Source organism: Hyperoodon ampullatus, assembly GCF_949752795.1.
Source record: "Hyperoodon ampullatus genome assembly, chromosome: 7".
Lineage (NCBI taxonomy): Eukaryota > Metazoa > Chordata > Mammalia > Artiodactyla > Ziphiidae > Hyperoodon > Hyperoodon ampullatus.
Genome location: NC_136920.1, coordinates 39,661,404 through 39,684,309, shown reverse-complemented (window position 1 = coordinate 39,684,309; position 22,906 = coordinate 39,661,404). Strand labels below are relative to the sequence as shown.

Here is a 22,906-nt window from a genome sequence, read left to right as displayed (position 1 = left end):
AACCTGGGAACCATTCAGGACCTGCTGGAACAGGAGTGCGGAGTGGTCATCGAAGGCGTCAACACCCGCTACCTGTACTTCGGCATGTGGAAGACCGCCTTCGCCTGGCACACGGAGGACATGGACCTTTACAGCATCAACTTCTTGCACTTCGGGGAGCCCAAGACGTGGTACGCGGTGCCCCTGGAGCACGGCCGGCGCCTGGAACGCCTGGCCAGGGAGCTTTTCCCGGGCAGCTCGCGGGGCTGTGAGGCCTTCCTGCGGCACAAGGTGGCTCTCATCTCGCCCACGGTCCTCAAGGACAACGGCATCCCCTTTGGTCGGGTCACTCAGGAGGCTGGAGAGTTCATGGTGACGTTTCCCTATGGCTACCACTCTGGCTTCAACCATGGCTTCGACTGCGTGGAAGCCATCCATTTCGCCAACCAGCGCTGGATAGATTATGGCAAAGTGGCCTGGGAATAGGGCTCTGCATGACCTTTGGAAAAATCTGGGTCAGAATAAGGGATATTTCAGGTGAGCACCTTTAGGAGATTAAAAATGGGTGGTTGGGTGGGGACTCTAAAGGGGGCCTATAATTACCAGCTGGGAAGGGAGTTGGAGGTTAGAGTAGTAATGTTAAGACCAGAGCTTTGTAAGGAACTGAAGCTGTGTGTGTGTGTGTGTGTGTCTTCTGTTTTCCTGAAGCCATATGGAATGGAGACTTTGTTATCTTGGAGCAACAAGGAAATAGGAAGCTTTCCTTCCTCATCATGAGAGAGAGGGTGACCCCCAGGGGAAGCTGACTCTGTCCATTATGAAGTTTTGTCCTTGGTATGGGAAATTCCAGAAAGGCTATTACTCTGGAGAGTAATAACGATTCTCTATTCAGTTCTCCTTCCCTATCACCTCCCCTGTAGCCTCTTATTTTTCTTTTAATGGTGAAGTAAATAAATGTGAAGCTGTTGATGTGGTTTTGTGTTTTCCCTCCATCCACAAACTCAGTCCATCCATGGACCCACTCTGTATGTGTAAGTGCAAAGTTGAATCTGAAGCATGATGTCTTTCGTAAAGCAAACTTTTCCGTAGTCACCGCTTTGACATTTCCAGCAGTTACTCAGAGGTGAGAACTGGACTTAGAGTCAGCAGAAATGGCATTCAAACCTGCGCTTTGCTACTTTCTAGTCGTGGGACCGTCAGCACAAAAGTCATTGATTTTTCTCTGAGCCAGAATTACAGTGCGAGAGTTTTGTGAAGATCCTGGGGATGTAAATGTGACAGGCATTTAGGAGGTGCTCAGTTAATTTGATGTGCATTCATACACCCTCGTGGCCTCTAGGGCCAGCCCAATGCCTAGGATATCCGCTCGTATTCTTTCTCTGATGGTCAGTTCTACTGTTGTTTTCCTCACCATCCCCCAGTCTTACACGTTACTTTTCTTTTAAATAATAGACTTGGGCTTCCCTGGTGGTTCAGTGGTTGGGAGTCCGCCTGCCGATGCAGGGGACGTGGGTTCGTGCCCCAGTCTGGGAAGATCCCACATGCCGCAGAGCGGCTGGGCCCGTGAGCCATGGCCGGTGAGCCTGTGCGTCCGGAGCCTGTGCTCCGCAACGGAAGAGGCCACAGCAGTGGAAGGCCCAAGTAACGCCAAAAAAAAAAAAAATAATAATAATAATAATAGACTTTATTTTTTCAGAGTACTTCACAACAAAACTAAGTGGAAAATACAGAGGATCCCCACATTCTCCTTCACAGGCTCCTCCACCAGCATCCAAACCAGAAAGGAACATTTTTTACAATCGATGAACATGAACTGACACCTCATTGTCACCCAGAGTCCTTAGTTTAATTTATGGTTCACTCTGGTGTTGTACAGTGTATGGATTTGACCAATGTATAATGACATGTATCTACACATATAATACCATACAGAGTAGTTTCATTGCCTAAAAATCCTCTGTGCTCTGCCTAATCATCCCCCCTCCCCCCCGACAACCACTGATCATTTTACTGCTTCCATAGTTTTGTCCCTTCCAGATGACTTCTTTCAGGTAGTAATATGCCTTTAAGTTTCCACCACATTTAGTGGTTTTATAGCTAATTTCCTTGTATTCGTGAATAATATTCCATTGTATAATGTATGACCCTTTATTTATCCACTCACGTGCTGAAGGACATCTTGGTTGCTTCCAATTTTTTCTGCAATTATGAATACAACTACTATAAACATTTGTGTGCAGGTTTTGGTGTGGATGTAAGTTTTCAGCTCATCTGAGTAAATACCAAAGAGTGTGACTGCTGGATTGTATGGTGAGACCATATTTAGTTTTGTAAGAAACTGCCAATTATTTTTACCGGTCGAAAACTGATCTTTTTTTTTTTTTTTTTTTTTTTTTTGCTCATGATCTACCGCATGTTTGCACAAAAGGTCACACATACCCATTTGCAAATTTCACTCCTTGTCCTATTCATCCTTGTTACAGTGTTACAAAGGCAAGGTAAAGATTTCACAATCAGCCAGGAGCCAGAGGACCCAGCGTTTATTCAGACTCCTACACCAAATTGTTTAGTAGTCTTTCAACAAATAAGGTTTCAATGGCTCTCCACTTGCCAGTTTAGGAAAAATGAGCTCTTAGCCACATTGCACCTCTGTTAGAGTTTGCACATAACAAGTTCAGATCAGGGCAAACATAATTTGTGCTAAATAAATATTACCTATTATCATTATTACTTAGGACCCAAAGTTGCAAGATGGACATTAGAACCTGTACTTAAACGTAACTTGCAGAGGTTGGAGTTCGGGTCTTGGGACTCCTCTAAGATTTAAAAAAGCATCAGTTATGGATGCAAATCAGTTATGGATGCCCCTCATAATGCAAATGGGGTTAATTTCCTCGCTGCCTGTCAGTTTCATACAAGTGTTTGACAATCAACAGAGAGGAGTGACCAAGAAGTATCTTCAGGGACCTAGAAATTTAACCATTATTCTAGTTTACAAGCCACAGTTTCAACATATCTCAACATTAAGCATGATTTTACACCATTGTTACTGTCTTTCCAGAGCTACTTCTCCCCAGATTAGCTTCAGCGACCCTTCTCTGTCCTCATAGCACATAAGCTCTCTTAAAGAGCACTTCTCACACTGTATCGGAACTCCTTGTCTGTCTGTGTGTCTGTCTTCTCTACCTACTTCAAGTTCTGTGGTACAAAGTTCTGTATCTGTCTTGCCCTGGGCTAGAGGTGACACAGCATGAAGTCTATGTTACAGAACTCACACGAGGCGTGAAAATTCCCCAGCGTTGCCCTTCCCTGTCTAAGGCAGAGCATCAGTTAACCTCTGCTTTCTTTTCTGGTTACCCATGGAGCCCTGCGAGGTGCTGGCATGAGAGCAGGGACCAAGTCTAACCTCGTTCCTCCCTGAATGCTCGGCATCTAGCCAATGCTCATGGTAGATGTTTTAAAATCATTTTGAAAATGAATGAAAGAACTAGAGCCAAAATACTCCAAATGAAATTTCATGGAAGTGTTTTTCTTCCTTTCTTTTATTCATTTATTTACTCCCTGTATTGAATACTTACTGTATAGCAGGCACTATGTATATGTCTGAGGGGGAAGGTCGCAATTAGACACAGGGGAAATACTGGGATTAATAGGCACAATCAGGGAATTCCCTGGTGGTCCAAGGATTAGGACTCCATGCTTCCACTGTAGGGCCATGTGTTCGATCCCTGGTCAGCGAACTAAGGTCCCACAGGCTGCAAAAGAAAAAAGGCACAATCAGAAAGGGCCCTTAACATCACGTAGGGCAGGAGGAGGGCAAGGGGTGAGTGAGGACATGCTTGTTAGGAAGATGGATGACTTGAGGACCTAATGTTTAGCTGGACTGTGTTTAAAAAAAAAAAAGTAAATGAAAGAGATGAAGGGATGGGAATACCAGTTGAGTATTCCAGGCCAAGGGAAATATTTTATGATGCAAAGTCTCAGGGACAAGAGAGAACACTGTCTGTGGTAGAAAATGCGAGAAATTGAATAGCACTGCTCAGAGCATAGACGGCCCGGTGGCACAGGACAGAGGTTAGGCCCAAGAGGAAGGGATCAGATCTCAGTGGTGTTGGGGGTCAGGTAGGGAGCAGGGTTTCATACTAGGGCACATGGAGAGCGATTGACGGGATGTTAGAGTAGGATGATGTCATCAGATTTATTGTAGGAAGTCACTCCAGCAGCCGAATGGATTGGCGGGCATGAAGGGATTCAAAACTGGGTATGAGAGATGAGGTGGTGAGGACTGCAGTATTTGGAGAAGGGCCTAGTTTGTCTCATGTCTTCAAAGAGCTTGGAAAAGAATCAACCAAACCACTGAAATCCAAGTAGAATGTCATTTTATTGCACATCAGCCATTATTCTTCCCCTTCAGGTCCTTGCTGACAGCTATTGACAGTTGTTGGATTGGCATGGGTGTGAGTGCAGAGGCCTAAGAGGATCTGGTTTGAAACCTTGTCCCCAGGAGAAAGGAGTCAGTGACAAAGAAAATGGAACAGAGGTGATCAAATGGAGACAGCGAATTATCGTTCATAAAGATGCTGGGAAAGACAGGCTTCCCCTAGAATGAGCTGTCAGTAAAAAGTTTAATTAGATCAAGGTACTCCCATGACATACTGTGTTCTAGAATCTTGGGGTGAGGATATTTGTAATTTGCAAAAGTAAACTAAATATCATCATATAACTTCTCTTTGGAAAGCAGGCAAACAAAAAGAAGCTTTCTTGTTTGTACTATAAGCTAAAAGGAACTAAAGTAGACAAAATCAGCCTGGCTGTGGGATGTGCAAATGTTCTGTGTTATGTGCATGTTGGTCACTGACAGGGTTCTGAGGAAAAACTAGAATTTGCCAAAGGGGATGGGGGAGTAGTGGAAGAGATAGTTATGCTTATCAAAGGGGTGGGGCGGGGATCAAGAAAGTTTGAAAATCAGTGAATTAAAATCATATAAATGCTTTAGTCATAAAAACAGAGAATTTCTTTATATATTCAGCATTTTTTCAAACACAACATAATTATCAAATTTGACATCTATTACACCAGGCCCTGTGGTAGCCAATGGGACCCAGAGACTAAGAAGGAACCACCCTGTCCCCCAAAGTACATGATCTAGTAGAGAAGACAGAGGAACGATTAATACCCTTACATGACAAGTAGCATAATAGAGCATGTATAAAGAACATGAGAAAGAGAGGGATTGATTTCTCGTTGTTTAATTGCTTTTAGAGCTGACAACATGAATAGACATTGGGGACCATGTATAATCCAAGATAGTAACATAAATATTAAAAAATCCCACGAAAACCCTAATCCTCAGAGCCTCGCATGGAGGACATGACAGAGGTGTACAAGGGTAAGGATGACCTGGCTGAGGGACAAGTACCACATGACCAGGGCCATCAACTCCAGATCAAAGGGGACTCCAAGCCAGGTTGTTACTGTGACATCACACTGTATACACCTTTTTTTGTCTTTTTAATTAAGAAATAAATTTAGGTTTCATTTCAGGGGGCCAAACATAGTCAACGTTTTCAGGTACTGAAGCCTCCAAGGAATTGGTTCTTAAGCTCCCAAATGTGCTCTTCTGACATTTTCCCTTCTATTTTACAGGCTGACCTCATGGATTTGCTGTGACTTAGAGGAAAGGCCAGGTTTAGGAAGCAGACTGGCCTGGCTCAAATCTGGCTCAGGACTCACTGATTATGCCATCTTGGACAAGCATCTGAACACTCTGGTCCAGTTCCCCATGTGGCACACTGAGGAAGTAAGATTAAATAATAAGATGTGAGTGAAGGCACCCTAGTAGGCACTGGGCTTCTGTCTCTACCACCACCCCAGTCCAAGCTACCATCTCTCATCTGGATCTTTATAAATGTTTTCCTTCATTCATTCTGGGCCACTCCAGTCTGTCCATTTCTGCCCAGAAAACAAATGTGCTTGTGTCTCCGCCATTGAAAGATCAAAAGCTTCACCATGGTTTATATAATATTTCTTTCCAAACTGCAGGACATGAGCCATTAGTGGATCATAGAAACAAATTTGTGGGTTCCCAGAAACATATTTTTTAAAGGGGAGCAAAATAGAACACAACAGAAATACTAGATTGCAATGTCAATTTTAAGAATAAGAATTGTTACATGAAACTTGTTTTCTCAATATGGGTCCAGGTTTTAGTATGTTCTGAGAGAAGAAATAAGTGCACCTGTGAAATAAAAATAGGACCATGGTGGGGGACAGATAAGGAAGCTATATACACTTGAAAAAGCTAAGGGGACAGAAATGAGCTGTTAAATCTTAAAAGTTTGATAGGAGAAATGAAAAAGACAATAGAAGTAGGTTTACAAGATAAGGATGAGAGAAAATTTCAGAAGATAAATCATAGTGATAAAGGGATAGAAATTTGGAAGAAGAAAAGACACAAAATTGGAGGTCGTGTCCATGAGGTCTGATATCCAAATACAAAAGATAATGTACAGAGGGAAAAACTAGAGGAAGTTGTCAAAGAAGGAACTAAAAAGTTTTCATTAAACTAAACAACAAGAATTTTGAGATGGAAGAAATTTTAGAGCACTGAGACAAAGAAAACCTCCTATAAACTAATAGACAGGAACATAAAAAACTAGCACTAAGAACCATACTTACATCTCCCTTATTCCTCATATCATACTCACAAAACTATAAAAAAAGTTAATAAACCCAAAAACTCCAGTTAGAATTAAAGGTATAATTAAAATCCAAATTAAAAGTACAATTAACATATAAAAAGGAAAAACCCCATAACATAATATTTATCTGTCTGTGGATGGGCAAATAACTTTCTAAGCATAAAGGCCATGAAAGGCATTACAAAGAAAAAGACCCACTCAACATTTTAATATATTAAAATGAAATATATGCCAAAACAATTTAAAATGAAAATTAAATATAAACTAAGAAATGGCAAACTTGGATAAAACTATGAACTGATTAAACAAAGGGTTTAACATGTAAAATATTCACATGAGCAATTTGTAAAATGTTCATATACTGTGTAAAATATGCGAAATAGTCACATAATATATAAAAGCTTCATGTAAGTAGATGAGAAAAACCACTAGAACCATATTAGAGAAAAAAGGGCAAAGGATATGAACCAATACAAATGGCTAGCATTCAGTGAAGAAGAAAAAGTCAATCTTAGTTGTAATTTAAGAAGTATAAATTAAAACTTGAGCTACAGTTTTTCACCAAAATTTTTCACAATAATTTTCCTACCAAATTATTAAAGATAGTTTTTCAGAGGCAAGTTATGGTGACGATGTACAGTGATATGTTTCTGGAAAGTTTTGGCAATGCATTATAAGTATTTTAAATGTTTAAATCTTGCAATGCAGTAATTCCATTTCTAGATATCTAATCCAAGGAATTTCATTATTTAACTTATGTTTTACCAAATATACTGATCTAGGTACTGAAGTATAGGATATTTATAAGGGATTAGGAATACTTGTGGAAAAGTGAAAAACAAAATAACTGTCCAATAATAGGGGTAACGTTGAGTCACTTATCTCCATCAAATAGAATTTATTTAGCCATCAAATATTATGGTTATAATTATTTTCAATAAACGGTAAGTAGACTTTCTATCTTTAGAAGAAATTTATTTAACACAACATTTAGATATTGGCTGTCAGCAGAAACAATGGCTAACGTCTGAGTCATTCAGTCAACATTCCTTACTTGAAATAATAGCTTTGAAATATGCATGGAACATAAAAGACAAGAAGGCTTTCCTGCTGTCCTGAAATTGTTGAGCAATGTGTACAATAAGCAAACTGGACAATGGCCGCAGTGAGAGTATTTATTAAACTTATTTCACTTCTTACCTTCTGCAGTTTGAAACACACACACACACACACACACACACACACCAGGAAAGCTTGGAGGAATTATTTTTGAAAGACTCCTAATTTCTGGAAATCCATCAAGTCTAATCATTCTGATAAAAATACTTTTCTTCAATTGTCAAGATTGTCAGGTTTCCTTAGATGAAGAATTTCTGTGTTACTGGGGATACTATGAATACGGGTAAAATGGAAGAGTAACTGAAATGAAAGGGTACTTATTCTCAACTAGTACCTGTGGCTCTAATTGAAAGAAACATGGAGGCGGTTTCACAGTAAAAGCAACCATCCAAGACCCGAAGAGAAGACATTTCTCTGGAGCTGAAGGATCACCGTAATTATAATCGGCAAATTCTGAGAAGTTTTGATTTGCGCACAGACTTACACTTACGAAAGCAGAGTGTTTCCTTTGGATGCTCAGTATCTGAAGACTAATATGTATCTAGATTAGTTATTTTGTATAGATGGTACCCCTGCCTCATTCCTCCTAGGATCCTTAGAAATGTAAAAAGGAAATAATTAATTTATAAAACAACTACAGGGGACTTACCTGGCAGTCCAGTGGTTAGGATTCTGTGCTTCCACTGCAGGGGGATGGGTTTGATCCCTGGTCAGGGAACTAAGATCCCACATGCCACGTGGCAAAGCCAAGAAAAACAAAAACAAAAACAAATACTCACCTCAAGTCTTGTTTAGTTGTCTATTCATAATTCAATAAGAAATGAGGGCCTGTGTGATATTCATAATCAGCATTTTATTGTTTATTAGGGGAAAGACCCTTAGCATGGTATTTAAATTTTTGACATTAATTTCCCTTCTAAATTATTTCACTCTTCTCTTTTCATATTGTTGAGGAAGTTTTTCTTAGAGAATGAAAAATTTGATTATATATTTATATAGTTTTAAATAAAATCATTGTAGAAGAATTTTTAAAATGAAAAATTAGGGTGAGATGGGCAGATTATCACATGATACAGGTGACTGCTACTTGTAGATCCTCAGGGTCTAGCTTGAGTGGTGACAGCTATAAGTAGGAGAGGAAGGTAAGCTGGATCCTTGGGTCCTTATATAAAGAAGGAAAGCACAGGAAGACTCCCTGGGGTACACAGATGTCCCTGGGCCTCACAGTAGATTGTCCTGGGATCCCCTGACATCACCGAATATATGCCTAGGGAGAGGGAGATGTAATAGCCAATGGTAACTAGGATACTGTATTCCCATCGTTAGAAAAAAAAGATTTCTAAAGGAGGAAGTTAATTTCAGGAGAAAGATGATCAATTTGTACTAAACAAGTTGATTTTCAGGGGCTCAGTGGCCAGTCAAGAAGGAAAAGCAAATCAGAAGCGCAGGAGTAGTTCAGTGCTATTAGAGAAAGCTATGGCAATAAATAATATCTTTAAAGAGAGAGAGTGTGATACTAAAGAATGCCATGAACATAAAAAGGGAATTTAGGGGGAGAAATAAAAAGAGTTAAAGGAGAGATGAGAATTGAGCTTTGAAATAAGACTGCATTTGTATAGTAGAAAACGAAGTGGAACCAAGGAGCAAAAGAAGAACCAGAGAAGACTATCAGTGCCCTGGAGGTCAGAGACATTTTAGGAGGAAGGAGGTGTTCCATGAATCAATGATGTAGAGACATAAAGTGTAACCAATGGAGCAGCACTTGGGAGACAATGTGATGATTTACAGAGATGAATTTCAGTGGAGAAGTGGGGTCAGAATCAGAAGAGAGAGAGATAAGGAAATGCTTTTGTAAACGTAGATTATTTTTGTTTATGTTTTGACATGGTGGCTATTGAAATGAAGGTAAGACAATGGATGCAGCTTAAATCAGGAAACACACTGATGACTGATGATTTAATTCTTTACAGAGGTGATAGTGATCATTTAGTTGACTATAGTTTTGGAATGCATGGGAGGTGTCAATTTAAGAAGTTTGAATGTCAAGATTATCTCTGGAGAGGGGGAGTATCTTCTCTTTCCCTGAGATAGGAGAGTAGGAAGGAAGATGGGGTGTAACCAAGAGGAGAGAGACTGCAGTGCACGCCAAATGATTTTAGTTACTTATTTTTTTCATAAACATTTTTGGAGTGTGCACTATATGAAGTACCAAGATCCCTTGGAAAATGTGACTAAAAAGTCCTAGAAAATGCTCTCAAAATAGTTTTATATGGAAGATAAGTCAAGTACAAAAATAACTCTAGGAATTGAGAACACAAGCTATTAACTTAAATATACATTTTTCTACACCTCAGTTTCTTCCTCCATAAAATGGGAATAATCATAGAACCAGCTATGTTTCAAGCATCCCATTCTCTTTCTAGCTTACATTTCCTAGTGTTCTAATACAAGTATTTGACCTAATGGAGACATTCAGCCCATAAATCAAACACTGTTTCATTCTCCATCAATGCCCTCATGTTCTCATTTCCTTTTTTACCCAGGATAAATTTACTGTCCCATCACTTTAATCACGATCTTTTCCCTCCCTCCAATCCATAAAGACCTTTGTTCCTCTCTTCTTGAAATACACATGGCTGGAAAACCCTAACCCTGTTGAAACCTTACTATTTGCTTTCTTCCCATCTTTTGAGTCCCCTTCTGCATGGAGGAAAATTCCACAAAGTCATACAATATGAGTTCAGGAAACACATCAAGACCAAGGCACACATAGGCTCTGCATTTCTTCAGCATCTACATGGAGAGGCATCCCATGTTGAAGAGGGTTTTGTTCTAGAGGAGGCCCCTTCCCCACTGCTCTTCCTTCATATAGGGCTTTGATGACAGCAACTTTATTAGGAAAGGGACCTTCAGAATGCTTGGGGAATTAAGCTGCCTAGATATCATGCCAGCCATTTACAGGAGCTGTCTGGGAAAGCCAGCGGCCCTGTATATTAGGAGGCACCTGGGGACCTTGGGCCCTTTTGGATGCTATAGCCCTCCAGTCATGGAAGGAGTCTAGGCTAGCCTACTGTTCAGGCATCTTAGCATGAACATCTCAGATCATTTTTTCACAATGCTTCTCATTCATAACAATCTATCCCCACGACCCTTGAGTGCTCATCAGGTGTTTCTGGAATAGGAAGAAAGATATTATTTGACTTCCACCTAATCGTTAGGGGCTACACTAATTGCATTTGTCACACTCCCTCAGCGATGAGCTACATTGTCAACCACTTACCCTCCCCACCATTTATTACCAATTCATTGTATAGAGACCTCGAGATTGTTTCTTTTGTCCTTTGACATTCAAGTTGGAAAAGGAGAAGAGTGCATTCATCCTCCATTACCTACCTTCAGCATATTCCATGGTGCATGAGGCTCCAGGGCAGAGGTAAAAAGAACTACTACTGCTCACTCAGAGGGTCCCTGCCATCAGTATTCTGGTCTGCAGCAAACATTCCTTTGATGCACTCTTACAAAAGCTACCAGCAGGGGTCATATAGAGCAAGGCTTTCCTTGGTTATATTTTTTGACCATGATCTCAGACCCAAAGGATAAAGGGTTAATGTTTAAACCAAATTGTGGTGACCTCTTTGGGGAGAGGGGTGGTAGAGGATTGGGCCCTAGCCCCAGCTTCTTGTCTTGAATGGACCTCAGATAAGATATAGGGACCTCTGGCACCTCTTGCAGACCATAGGAGATGTGGGGAGTTTCTATTACTTGGAACAATGGCAGGCCAGCTGATCTTTCGTAGTCTTATTGGGGAGACTACAGGGTGAGGAAGTTTAAATGCCTTTGTTCTCTATAGGCAGTTGAGCTCTTCCTTACCAATTTCTTTACATGGTTTTCTTCTCCTCTCCCTGGTTCTTGTGCTGACCCGATACTAGTGGTGTTTAATGCCCTGAGCACTGTGCTAGCTCCACCCATTCTGGCAGCTTTCCCAGGGAAAACCCTCTGTACTTAAAAGGACCCTGAAATTTGTATAACCTATCGATCTCATATATTTTCTTGTAAGAAGTCTTAAAGGGAAAGTTTCAGGCGAAATACCTCTGTTTTGGGGGCTGATAACATTAAAAATGAGGCCTTTTACTAGACAGTGTCAAGAGCTGGTTGCATTCAATTGTGATGGAATCAGGAATGATGGAGTTAGGGTGGGGCTGATTTGAGTAGAATCTGGGAGAGATACATGGGTACTGGCCATCAGTTCAAGTTTCATTTGGAAATGTTTTCTTGAGAGAGTACTTGTTTTCCTGGAAGGAAAATTGTCTCTACTTTTATCCAAAGCACGAAAATCAGAGGATACTTCACTGCAAAGGTGATGCTTGGGCTGAGGCTTGAGAGTTGCCTGGGTGCAAAGACCATCAGACAAGAGTATATCGGCCTTTTTTGAGACACAGCCAGGAATGTGTTTGGAAGGAGAGCAAGGAGCCGGGTAGAAAGCGTTGAGGTCAAGAGGTGATGGTGGGCCAGATCACTTAGGGACTTTTAGGACATTGGAAGGATTCCAAGTGGGGTGGAATAGGTGTGCCTGAAGTTTGAGGACAGGAAAAGTGAAAGAGAATATTTGAATGGTGGAAATGAGGGGAGCTTAAGAGGATTAGGAAACAGTATTAAGGGAGCACTTGAAATTGGGCTGAGATAGTTTTTTTTTTTTCGTTTTTTATTTGTACACATATATTTTCTGTGCTAAAATTATAACTATCACACATGCTCCTTAGAGTTCAAGGTGAACATGGAGTATACATAGTGAAATTTATTTTTGAAATTGTTTTCAATACATTTTTTTTCACACACACACACACTTTATTTTTACAAGTGATAAATAAACTGACACGAAGCATTTTAAATGGATGACCATGAGAAAAGCAAAAATAATTGCAGTTACCAAACACGAAACACACTCATATTATGTCATAATAGTTACATTCAGTCCAGTAATCTTCCACTGTAACAGCTCCTTTACTTTGCAGTGAAAATTAACTTGTATATTTTTTGCCTCTGAGTTCTTGTGGGATTTTTTTTTTATTCAAACACAAAGTCACAAAAATTATAATCATCCTCTTCAGTTCACTCATTCCCATGTAAATTTTTTTTCTTCTTGATGTTTTGTAAGGCACTTTTATGAATTCATCAGTTTGCCATTAGAGTTCTGAAAATGCTTATTCCTTCAGTTCCACAGTATAGTCAGTTACCAGAAACCTGTAATTGTCAGAGTGTTGTCCATGAATTTCTTCAAGATGAAACACTTTTATAGGAACATTTTTGCAAAAGCATCAGAGTACACGCAGTACTCTCTGTAAATGACAAAAGACTTAAAAATGACCACTGTTAAAGATTTGATGAAAGTTCATAATAATGCAATTGACAAGGAAATTTAGTTATTTCTGAGATATACATTTTAAAGTAATAACTAAAATTATGAGTTATAACATTATACCAGAACATATAAGATTTTTAGAAATTTCGTGTAATGTCTGAAACATTTATTTTAACGTATTTCCATACAAATAACCTAAAGAAAGTTTAGTATTAGCTGTTTGTTTACAGAGCAGGTTCTTATTAGTCATCAATTTTATACACATCAGTGTATACATGTCAATCCCAATCGCCCAATTCAGCACACCACCATCCCCGCCTCACCGCAGTTTTCCCCACTTGGTGTCCATACGTTTGTTCTCTACATCTGTGTCTGAACTTCTGCCCTGCAAACCGGTTCATCGGTACCATTTTTCTAGTTCCACATACATGCGTTAATATACGATATTTGCTTTTCTCTTTCAACTAACTTCACTCTGTATGACAGTCTCCAGATCCACCCATGTCTCAACAAATGACTCAATTTCGTTCTTTTTTGTGGCTGAGTAATATTCCATTGTTTATATGTACAACTTCTTTATCCATTCGTCTGTCAATGGGCATTTAGGTTGCTTCCATGACCTGGTTATTATAAATAGTGTTGCAATGCACATTGGGGTGCTTGGGTGTTTTAGAATTATGGTTTTTTTCTGGGTGTAAGCTCAGTCACGGGATTGCTGGATCATATAGTATTTCTAGTTTTACTTTTTTAAGGAACCTCCAAACTCTTCTCCATAGTGGCTCTATCAACTAACATTCCCACCAACAGTGCAAGAGGGTTCCCTTTTCAACACACCCTCTCTAGCTTCTGTTGTTTGTAGTTTTTCTGATGATGCCCATTCTAAGTGGTGTGAGGTGATACCTCATTTTAGTTTTGATTTGCATTTGTCTAATAATTAGTGGTGTTGAGAAGCTTTTCATGTTGATGCATCTCTTTTTCCTAACTTTAATGAGAATGTTACTTTTGTTTCACTGTGAAGAATGATCCTTGCTATTTTTTACCTTGAAATTCTTTATCTTACAAAACAAGTTTCTCTTGATGCTTTGCAAGTAAGAATTGTAAAATCATGAATGGATTTTGCATTTCATTAAATGCTTTTTTGGTAACTATAAGATGATGATAGTTTTCATTTACTTTGTTAATATTTTGAATTATATCATTAAATTTTCCAATGTTGAATCATCCTTCCTATTTGGTCATGAAGTATTATTCTTTAATTATATTGCTGTATTTCATTGGATAACATTCCATTTTATGTTTTCATCTATGCTTATAAACAGAGATGGCCTGTAGCTTTATTTTTTATTGTTCCTTTTTTGTTTTGCTATCAGAGATCGGAATAGCCTCATCTGAGTAGCTTTCCAACTTTTTCTATATTCTGAAACAATGTGCACAATAAGAGTTAACTGCTTCTTGAAACTTTTCTAGATTAACATATAAAATATGTCTCCTGGACTTTCAGGAGTCATACTTTGAACCAGCGTCTTTTCCTGGGGTATTATTCAAGCTTTCTGGTGTTTCATGGGTCTATTTTGGATATGTTTCCTCTCCAGGAAATTATTCTTTTTTCTTATCTTTTGAAAATTTTGCTGTCAAGTTTCTCCTAAGATTTTGAGATTTTAAAAATTCTTTTGTGCACTATTTCATTCCTAGGGGTTTATTTTCCCCTTTTTTCTTAGGTTCAGTTATGCCCATGTTTTATTGCTATCATTAATTTCTTCCAAGAATAATTTTGGTCATCAGTGTTTGGTCTTGTATGTGTTTTCTTTCATTAACTTTCTCCTTATTCTTTGTTATTTGTTTACTCCTACCCCTTCTTTCTCTTCTTCTCTTTTGTAGCTTCTTCAATTGAATGTTTAGTTCATGTATTTTCAATCACCCTTCCTTTTCCTTTTGGTACGATGAAAGATATGTCTCCTTTAATTCGTTTCACCCTAAACTATACTTTAAAAAATGTATTTAAATAACTTAAATAAATTAAAAAAATTTCACCGAAATTTGTAAAAATCATAACTTGATGTTTTATGACAATGAGCCATTCTGATGGCTGTGTAACCAGCACCTGCCTTCAGGATAGAATATTCACATTATTCTAGAGACTTCCTCACACCCCCACTCACAACCTCTCTCACAACGGTAACCACTACTCTGACTTCTAACATAGATTATGTTGCCTCCATTTTCTCTTTATAAAAATGGAAGCATAGAATAGGCATTCTTTTGAGTCTGGATAATTTTGCTAAGTATTCTGTTTATAGAAGTATTCTTATATTTTCATGTAGTTCTTGTTCATCTTCATTCCTGTATTGTATTTCATTGTATGAATATACTAAAACGTACTTAGCCATTCTAATGTTGACTGGGATTTGAGTTGTTTCCAGTGTTTGGCTACTGAAATAATGTTGTTCTGAACATTCTTGGACTTGACTTTCATTGCACAGACATACACATATCCTAGGCATGAATCATAGCTCATGGGTAAGTTCAATTTTAGTGGATACTGTCCAAATAGCTTTTCAAAGTGAATGTAATGATTTCCATGCTCCTTACTAGAGTACAGGAATTTCCACTGTTCACAACACCATTTCTTGTATTGTCAATCTTATGAAATTTTAGCCTTTATTTGAATATGCAATTATATTCCATGGTGGTGTTTTATTTGTAGTTCCCTAGTAACTATTTGCAAACATTAGTTTTCAACCTGTCTCTATTGTATTTTTTTTTTTAGGTTTTGTTTTCAATACTGCCCTGAAGACACTACATTTGGGATACCCACCCAGGGCTGGGTGATTCACTAGACCTAAAGAGGCCAGAGCCAAGTGTCAACCAAGGACACCCCAGACTTGCAGGCTCAGCCAGCATCAGTCCTGAGCAAGGCTTCTGCCCAGCGTGGAGTCCCCTGCAGAATCAGCAAGCCTAAGAAATATTATCAACTCATTGCATTAAAGTCTACTGGGGGTTCCTGCTGATATACTCCAACCCATTTTTGAAAAAGTAGTGTTTTCCAGCATCCTCACCTATCCAGAACATAAATAAAAACTTGGGAGTTTCTTGCTTATTAATGAAAGCTATGAAGTCTAAGTCCAACTGGGACCAGAACCCAAGTTGTAGCATAATGGTATTTCATCCAACCAAAGAAGAGTTTAATGATTTCGAGAAATACATTGCTTATATGGAATCCCAAGGTGCACACCGAGCAGGCCTGGCTAAGATAATTCCACCCAAGGACTGGAAAGCCAGAGAGACCTGATATCGATGACATCTTAATAGCCTCTCCCCTCCAGCAGGTGGCTTCTGGGAAGGCAGGTGTGTTTACTCAGCACCACAAACAGAAGAAAGCCATGACCGTGAGCGAGTATTGCCGCTTAACAAACGGAGAAAGACACCGGACTCCATTTTACTCTGATTTTGAGGATCTGGAGCGAAAATATTGGAAAACACGCCCCTATGATTCACCACTATATGGTGTGGACGTCAGTGGCTCCTTATTCGATAAAAACACGAAGCAGTGGAACCTTGGACACCTGGGAACAGGAGTGCAGAGTGGTCATCGAAGGCATCAACACCCCCTACCTGTACTTCAGCATGTGGAAGACCGCCTTCGCCTGGCACACAAAGGACATGGACCTTTACAGCATCAACTACCTGCACTTCGGGGAGCCCAAGACTTGGTATGCAGTGCCCCCGGAGCACGGCCAGTGCCTGGAACCCCTGGCCAGGGAGCTTTTCCCGGGCAGCTCGTGGGGCTGTGAGGCCTTCCTGCGGCACAAAGTGGCGCTCATCTCGCCCACGGTCCTCAAGGACAACGGCATCCCCTTCGGTCGGGTCACTCAGGAGGCTGGAGAGTTCATGGTGACCTTTCCCTATGGCTACCACTCTGGCTTCAACCATGGCTTCAACTGTGCAGAAGCCATCAATTTCGCCACCCCACGCTGGATCGATTATGGCAAAGTGGCCTCGCAGTGCAGCTGCGGGGAGGCCCGGGTCGCCTTCTCCATGGACCCCTTCGTGCGCATCCTGCAGCCGGAGCACTATGAGCTGTGGAAACGTGGGCAGGACCGGACCATGGTGAAGCACACGCAGTTCCTGGAGCCCAGCAGCCAGGGCATGAACGCCTGGAGGGACGTCTGCGTGGCCTGCAGAGCCACTCTGGGCTCGAGGCATCACCAGCCCTGACGCGCTCTGCGCCCCCGTGGGCCTCTAGCCACGTACGGTGGGACTCGCCACCAAGTCCCTGTGCGTGCTGTGTCCCCTCGCCCCTCGCATGCCCGGGGTTCTTGCTCTGCCGCCCAGTTCGGGGCTGCGGCTGCCTACAGCTCTGCGGAACCCGGCCTGACTCCGCTGCTGACCGCAGGTCCATCTGCTGCGGATCTCCACCTAACTGGCCGATACGGTCCTCGTCATCGTGCTAGGGAAGAGGGGACTCGGTACCAGACTGTCCGGGTCCGGGCTAAGAGGCGTCTCTCCTTAGACACAACGCACACATCTCTGGACTTCGAAGCTCAGCTCCCGTTTGCTGGCGATCCCTTGATGGACAACCCTGCGTTGCTGAGCCCATGGCTCCAGCATCCTTCTAAGGCTTCCGGGTGCTGTTGTGCCCCTGATCTTCAACTCTTGGGTCCTCCATTGGATCCCGAAAATCCGATGCACCCTGGCCCATGCCTGCCATCTCTGGAGGGTATTACATCCAGTTACCTTGACAGCCTCCCTTTGATACCTCCCAACGTCATTGGGAGTCTGAGAGTGTTCCCCAGGGACGATGCTGGGAACTGCAGGGCCCCCGTGAACTTCTGTGAGGTTGTAAGGTTGGACCACTCTTATGCCTCTAAGAGTCTTGTCCCAGCTGCAGAGACCAGTCTCCCGCACCCTTGACTGTGATCCCCTGGGGCTAAAGCTAGAGGTACCTGCATCTCTCGAGTCCTGGGAGGAATTCCTCACCAATGGATGGTCTTCAATCTGTGAGGCCATGACTACTGAAGAATTTGCTAAATGTGACTTTATCTGACCCTCCACCTCAGAAATCACAGAAGCTCCCAGCCAAGCAACAAGCTGGGCTGGGCCTGTCCTCAGTTCAGATGCTTTATCTCCTAGAAATGACCCATTTCCCAAGCTGTCAGATGCTTTCTCCTACCATGACAACCAGGGCTCCCAGCAGCCTCTGAAGTGGACCTTCCCACGAGGACAGCTGCCATAGAATGTTGTACCTCTCAGGTATTCTCATCTCGCAACTGAACATTGATGGGCCTTTGGCTTCTGCCTTGGCTTAGATGGTATGGACACTGCTCGCTTCTGATGGCACCCTCAGGGGACCTCCTTGCAGTGGTGTGCCTCTAGTCCCCATAATAATTTGGGGCAACACTGGATGATGCTGAGGATCTGGCTGAGCCCCTTCCATCCCCAAGCTTCATCTGGGCCTCTGAGTCACTGACCGTGGTTTCCAGTGGATAGTGCTGCAACCACAAGCAAGCCTCAGGAGCTTCTCATACCACACGCCTGTGAATCTGACACCCTCTTCTTCCCAGGCCACTGCTCATGGCCTAAACTAGACCTTTGCCCATTTGGGTCTGTTCGCTAGTTTTGTCTCATAGATTTTTTAACTTTATTGATGTTTATTAAAGTTGTTATCCCAATGTGTATCTGCAAAGCAAAGAAAGGTAACATCCTTAAAATATATTTTTAAAATCAGAATTATCCCCTAAAGGAAAGTAACCTTGCAATAACCAACCCGCTCTTTTGCTTAGTATCACTTCCTGTTCCCACTCCCTTCTGCCTACATCTTTTATTTTGTACAGCTCCTCGGTGCTCCTTTCTGCTAGACGGGATGCTGCCAAATTTGAATTGAATTTTGCATAAATAAACTTTTAACATGTTTAATATGCCTCAGTTTATCTTTTAACTGTCTAAAACAGAGTGATCCAGAAAAGTTAAAATTAAAAGAACAGGCAAAACTATACCAAGCAAAATGCAAACAGAAAGCAGAAGTCATGGATCTTGTATCAGACAAAGTCAAAGGTGCATGAAAGGGCTCTAAAGGCTAAATTTCCCCATGAAGGTGTAGCAGTTGCATGAATACCCATGCAACTTTGATAAAGTATAAATTACAGAAAATCAAACAAGTTGAAAGAAATGCATTAAAAATAGGAGAGTTTAAGTCACCTTATGTGATATTGTGATTTATAATATAAAATATATATTTGGTCCTCATCTCTGTTTCTGGTCAATAGCTCCTAAAATCCTTGGAATTTCCTAAGAGAGTTATGTTTTATGATTTTGTTATGTTAATGAGGTGGCTGTTGGAATGCCCCTAGGTCACTTAAGGGTGGGGGCTGTTTGCCAGGGGAACCAACCCCGTGATTACAGTGTTGGGATTTTCAGTCCCACCCTAGACTTCCAAGGGGCTGGCGGGGGAAGGGGCTGGAAGTTGAACCAATCACGAGTGGCCACTCATTTAACCAATTGTGCATATATAATGAAGTCTCCATAAAACCCCAGAAGGATGAAGTTTGGGGAGCTTCTAGGTCGGTGAACATGTAGACATTTGGGGACAGTATTGCACCTAGAGAGGGCATGGAACCCCCTTTTACCTTACTTCGTGCAAGAGAGAAAAAGTGGACAAACTTAAGGATGTAGAAAACGTCAACAGCATTAACAGTTAGGTAGAATTTACATACCTGGTAATAGAGTACTCAGTTTTGTCATTACCAAAGGATCAATCACAGAAACTGACAATACATTTGGATGAATAGAAAATACCAATAAATTCCAAAGTAAGGGAAAAAAATCAAACTCATTAATTATCATGCAATAAAACTAGAAATTAACTTTAAAAATCGGGAAATACATAGGTCCTTCCTGGAAAGTTAAAAATTCTCTATTAAAAGACCTGTAAGTTAGAGGGATATAAACCACAATAGCTAAATACCCTGGAGACAAGGACATAGAAAAAATATTTGATAACTGTATAAACTCTAGAGCCAGACTGCCTGATTTTGAATCCCAGCTTTATTCTTACCAGTTTGTATGACTTTGGCAAATTATTTAACTTCAATTATTTAACTTCATGATAACTCAGTTTCCTCAACTGTAAAGTGGGATAGTAATAGTAGCTACCTCATATGATGGGTAGGTTGATTCTATGAGTTAATATTTGCAAAGTGCTAAGACTGATGCCTGGAACACAATAAGCATTATTGGAGTGTTTTTAGATTTAAAAATGAATGAAATACCTAGGAATATATGAGATTCAGTTAAATATTACTGAGGAAAATTTACAGCCTTAAGTATTTTTATCCATAAAATTAAAAGTATGCAGTTACATGGATTAAGCTTCTGTCTCATAAAGTTAGGGAAAAAGAAACAAAGAGAGTAGCAGGAAGGAATTAATAAGGACATATGCAGAAATAAATGAGTTAGAAAAACTGTAAAATAATATAACTAAGAAGTCAACAAAAAGCTCAACTGGATACTTTTCTGGAAAAATTAATTAGCTAAAACAGATTTCAGAAGAGATAGAAAATCTAAAACAGGGACTTTCCTGGTGGCACAATGGTTAAGGATCCGCCTGCCAACACAGGCGACATGAGTTCAGGCCCTGGTCTGGGAAGATCCCACATGCCATGGAGCAACTAAGCCCGTGTGCCACAATTACTTAGCCTTCACTCTAGAGCTCGTGAGCCACAACTACTGAGCCTGAGTGCCACAACTACTAAAGCCAACACGCCTAGAGCCTGTGCTCTGCAACAAGAGAAGCCACAGCAATGAGAAGGCCGCACACCGTAACGAAGAGTAGCCCCCGCTCACTGCAAGTGAACAAAGCCTGCTCACAGCAACGAAGACCCAAATCAGCCAAAAATAAATAAATAAATAAATAAATAAAAATTTAAAAAGTAATTATTAAAAAAATAAAATCTAAGACATAAATTTCTATGTAAGAAATACAGAAAGATGTCAAAAGATATGCCTCTTCAAAAATCACTAGTACCAGGTAGTTTCATGGGGGAAGTGTGTGAAACCTTTAACCTGCAGGTCTTTTCAAACCTATTTAGGCATTCAAAAACAAGAAAAAATTCAAAGTTTTAAAGTAAGCACAACATTGATAGAAAAACCTGACAAATTGCATAGTGAGAGTAATAGACAAAAGTTATTTATGAACATCTATGCAGTTTTTTTGTTTTTTGTTTTTTTCCTAAAGAGTAGTTTATTCCTTTGCTTATGGAAAATCAACAGAGAGAGGCAAACCAGAAACTTCTGTTGGCAATTTCCCTTAATAGTCCATTAACACCTCTCATCCTGCTATCTTGTGACATATTAGTAGATCTGTAAATATTTAAGATATTTATAATGTGTAAATATACCATGGTACCTTGGAGTAAGATAGAAGGGGGAGGGACATGTCTAATTATGAAAGTCACGTGAGACAGCTGGTAGATATTTGTTGAGGAAGAAAAATGCCATGTTACAAAAAGAAATCTTCTGCATGATATAGTGTGTTTATACCCACATTGTAAAATATTCTTCTGTGTATTTTCTACGAGTCTTCTACAATGTAGAATCTATGCTAAGAACATGTAATGCTCTATGCTGTTTTCATCTATTTGCTTTAGCCTTGGGTTTGTACTTCCTGTTACCTCTCATTTTAGGAAGTAGCCTGAAGCAACCAGATCTTTGTTGCTGCCAACCCTACTGAAATATTTTCTTTTCTTGTAATATTTCCTTCCATTATGCTCCATGTGCACAGTTACCACAGTAGTCCTCAATTCTGTCATTTCATTGGTGCATGCTTGCAGACTTCTAGTTGTTTCACTCTGTATGACAGTGTTTAGATTCATCCACTTCTCTACAAATGACCCAGTTTCGTTCCCAGTTCGAGGCTGTGGCCACCAGCACCTCTGGGGAGCCCGGCCCGACCCAGCCGCCGACCCCAGGTCCATCTGCCCCGGATCGCCACCCAGCTGGAAGATGTGGCCCTCGTCGTCGTCCTTGGGAACAGGGGACTCAGGAGCCAACTGCTCCCCCCAGGGCGAAGAGGAGGCTTTCCTTAGACATAGCTCAGGACCCAGAGGCTCAGCCCCTTCCTCTGGATGCACCCTCGCCAGACAATGCGGACCCGCTCAGCCCTGGGCTCCAGCATCCCGCCAAGGCTTCTGGCTGTGGTTGTGGCCCTGTCCCCTAAGCCCAGGGGATGCCTTTCTACCCCATCCTGTGGGCCAGCTCTGGATGCTCCTGAACTTCTAAAGCATCCTGGGCTTTGATTAGCCTCCAGTCTCTCTCCTTTTCCTCTTCCCTCTTCCCTTCCCACTTTCCTTGCCAAACTAGGCCCTTTTGACCAATTAGGTCAGTAGAGACTCAGATAATAATTGGTAATCTTTCTGAGTCTTTGATGTATTTAAAATGTGTTCCCTGCCAGTAAGGTAAAAAGAATGTTAAAATCTGACTTTATTAAATATATTAAAGGTAACCAGAATGTTAAAATCTGACTTTATTTTTTGTGTTGTTCATTCAGTCAACTGAGAGGTGGTCGTTTTTCCTGCACTTTTCTTAATAATTATATCAACACATTTCAAGCAAAACTTATTTTTCTGAGCTTGTTGCCTTGTGTGACGTTGGTGAGTGAGTTTGTGGTTGATTGTTGGGTTCCAGCTGGCTGGCTGGGTTGGGGGATTTGGTTTGCAGCCCTATCTGAAGGATGACTTGGTGGAAATCACCTGGC

General features: G+C 40.9%; 1 protein-coding gene and 1 pseudogene across 2 annotated transcripts; both read left to right on the top strand.

The window, feature by feature from the left end:
* LOC307055555 (lysine-specific demethylase 4D-like) lies at nt 1-465 on the top strand (the record flags this gene model as incomplete). The annotated part of the gene is made up of 1 exon (XM_079707780.1): nt 1-465. A coding segment is annotated over one exon (465 nt), but the record flags the coding sequence as incomplete, so codon positions are not given.
* Nucleotides 466-16,258: 15,793 nt separating this feature from the next.
* On the top strand, nt 16,259-22,369 carry LOC307055288 (lysine-specific demethylase 4D-like; annotated as a pseudogene). The gene is made up of 2 exons: nt 16,259-17,490; nt 22,061-22,369. The product of its transcript is annotated as a lysine-specific demethylase 4D-like (transcript).
* Nucleotides 22,370-22,906: the final 537 nt, after the last annotated feature.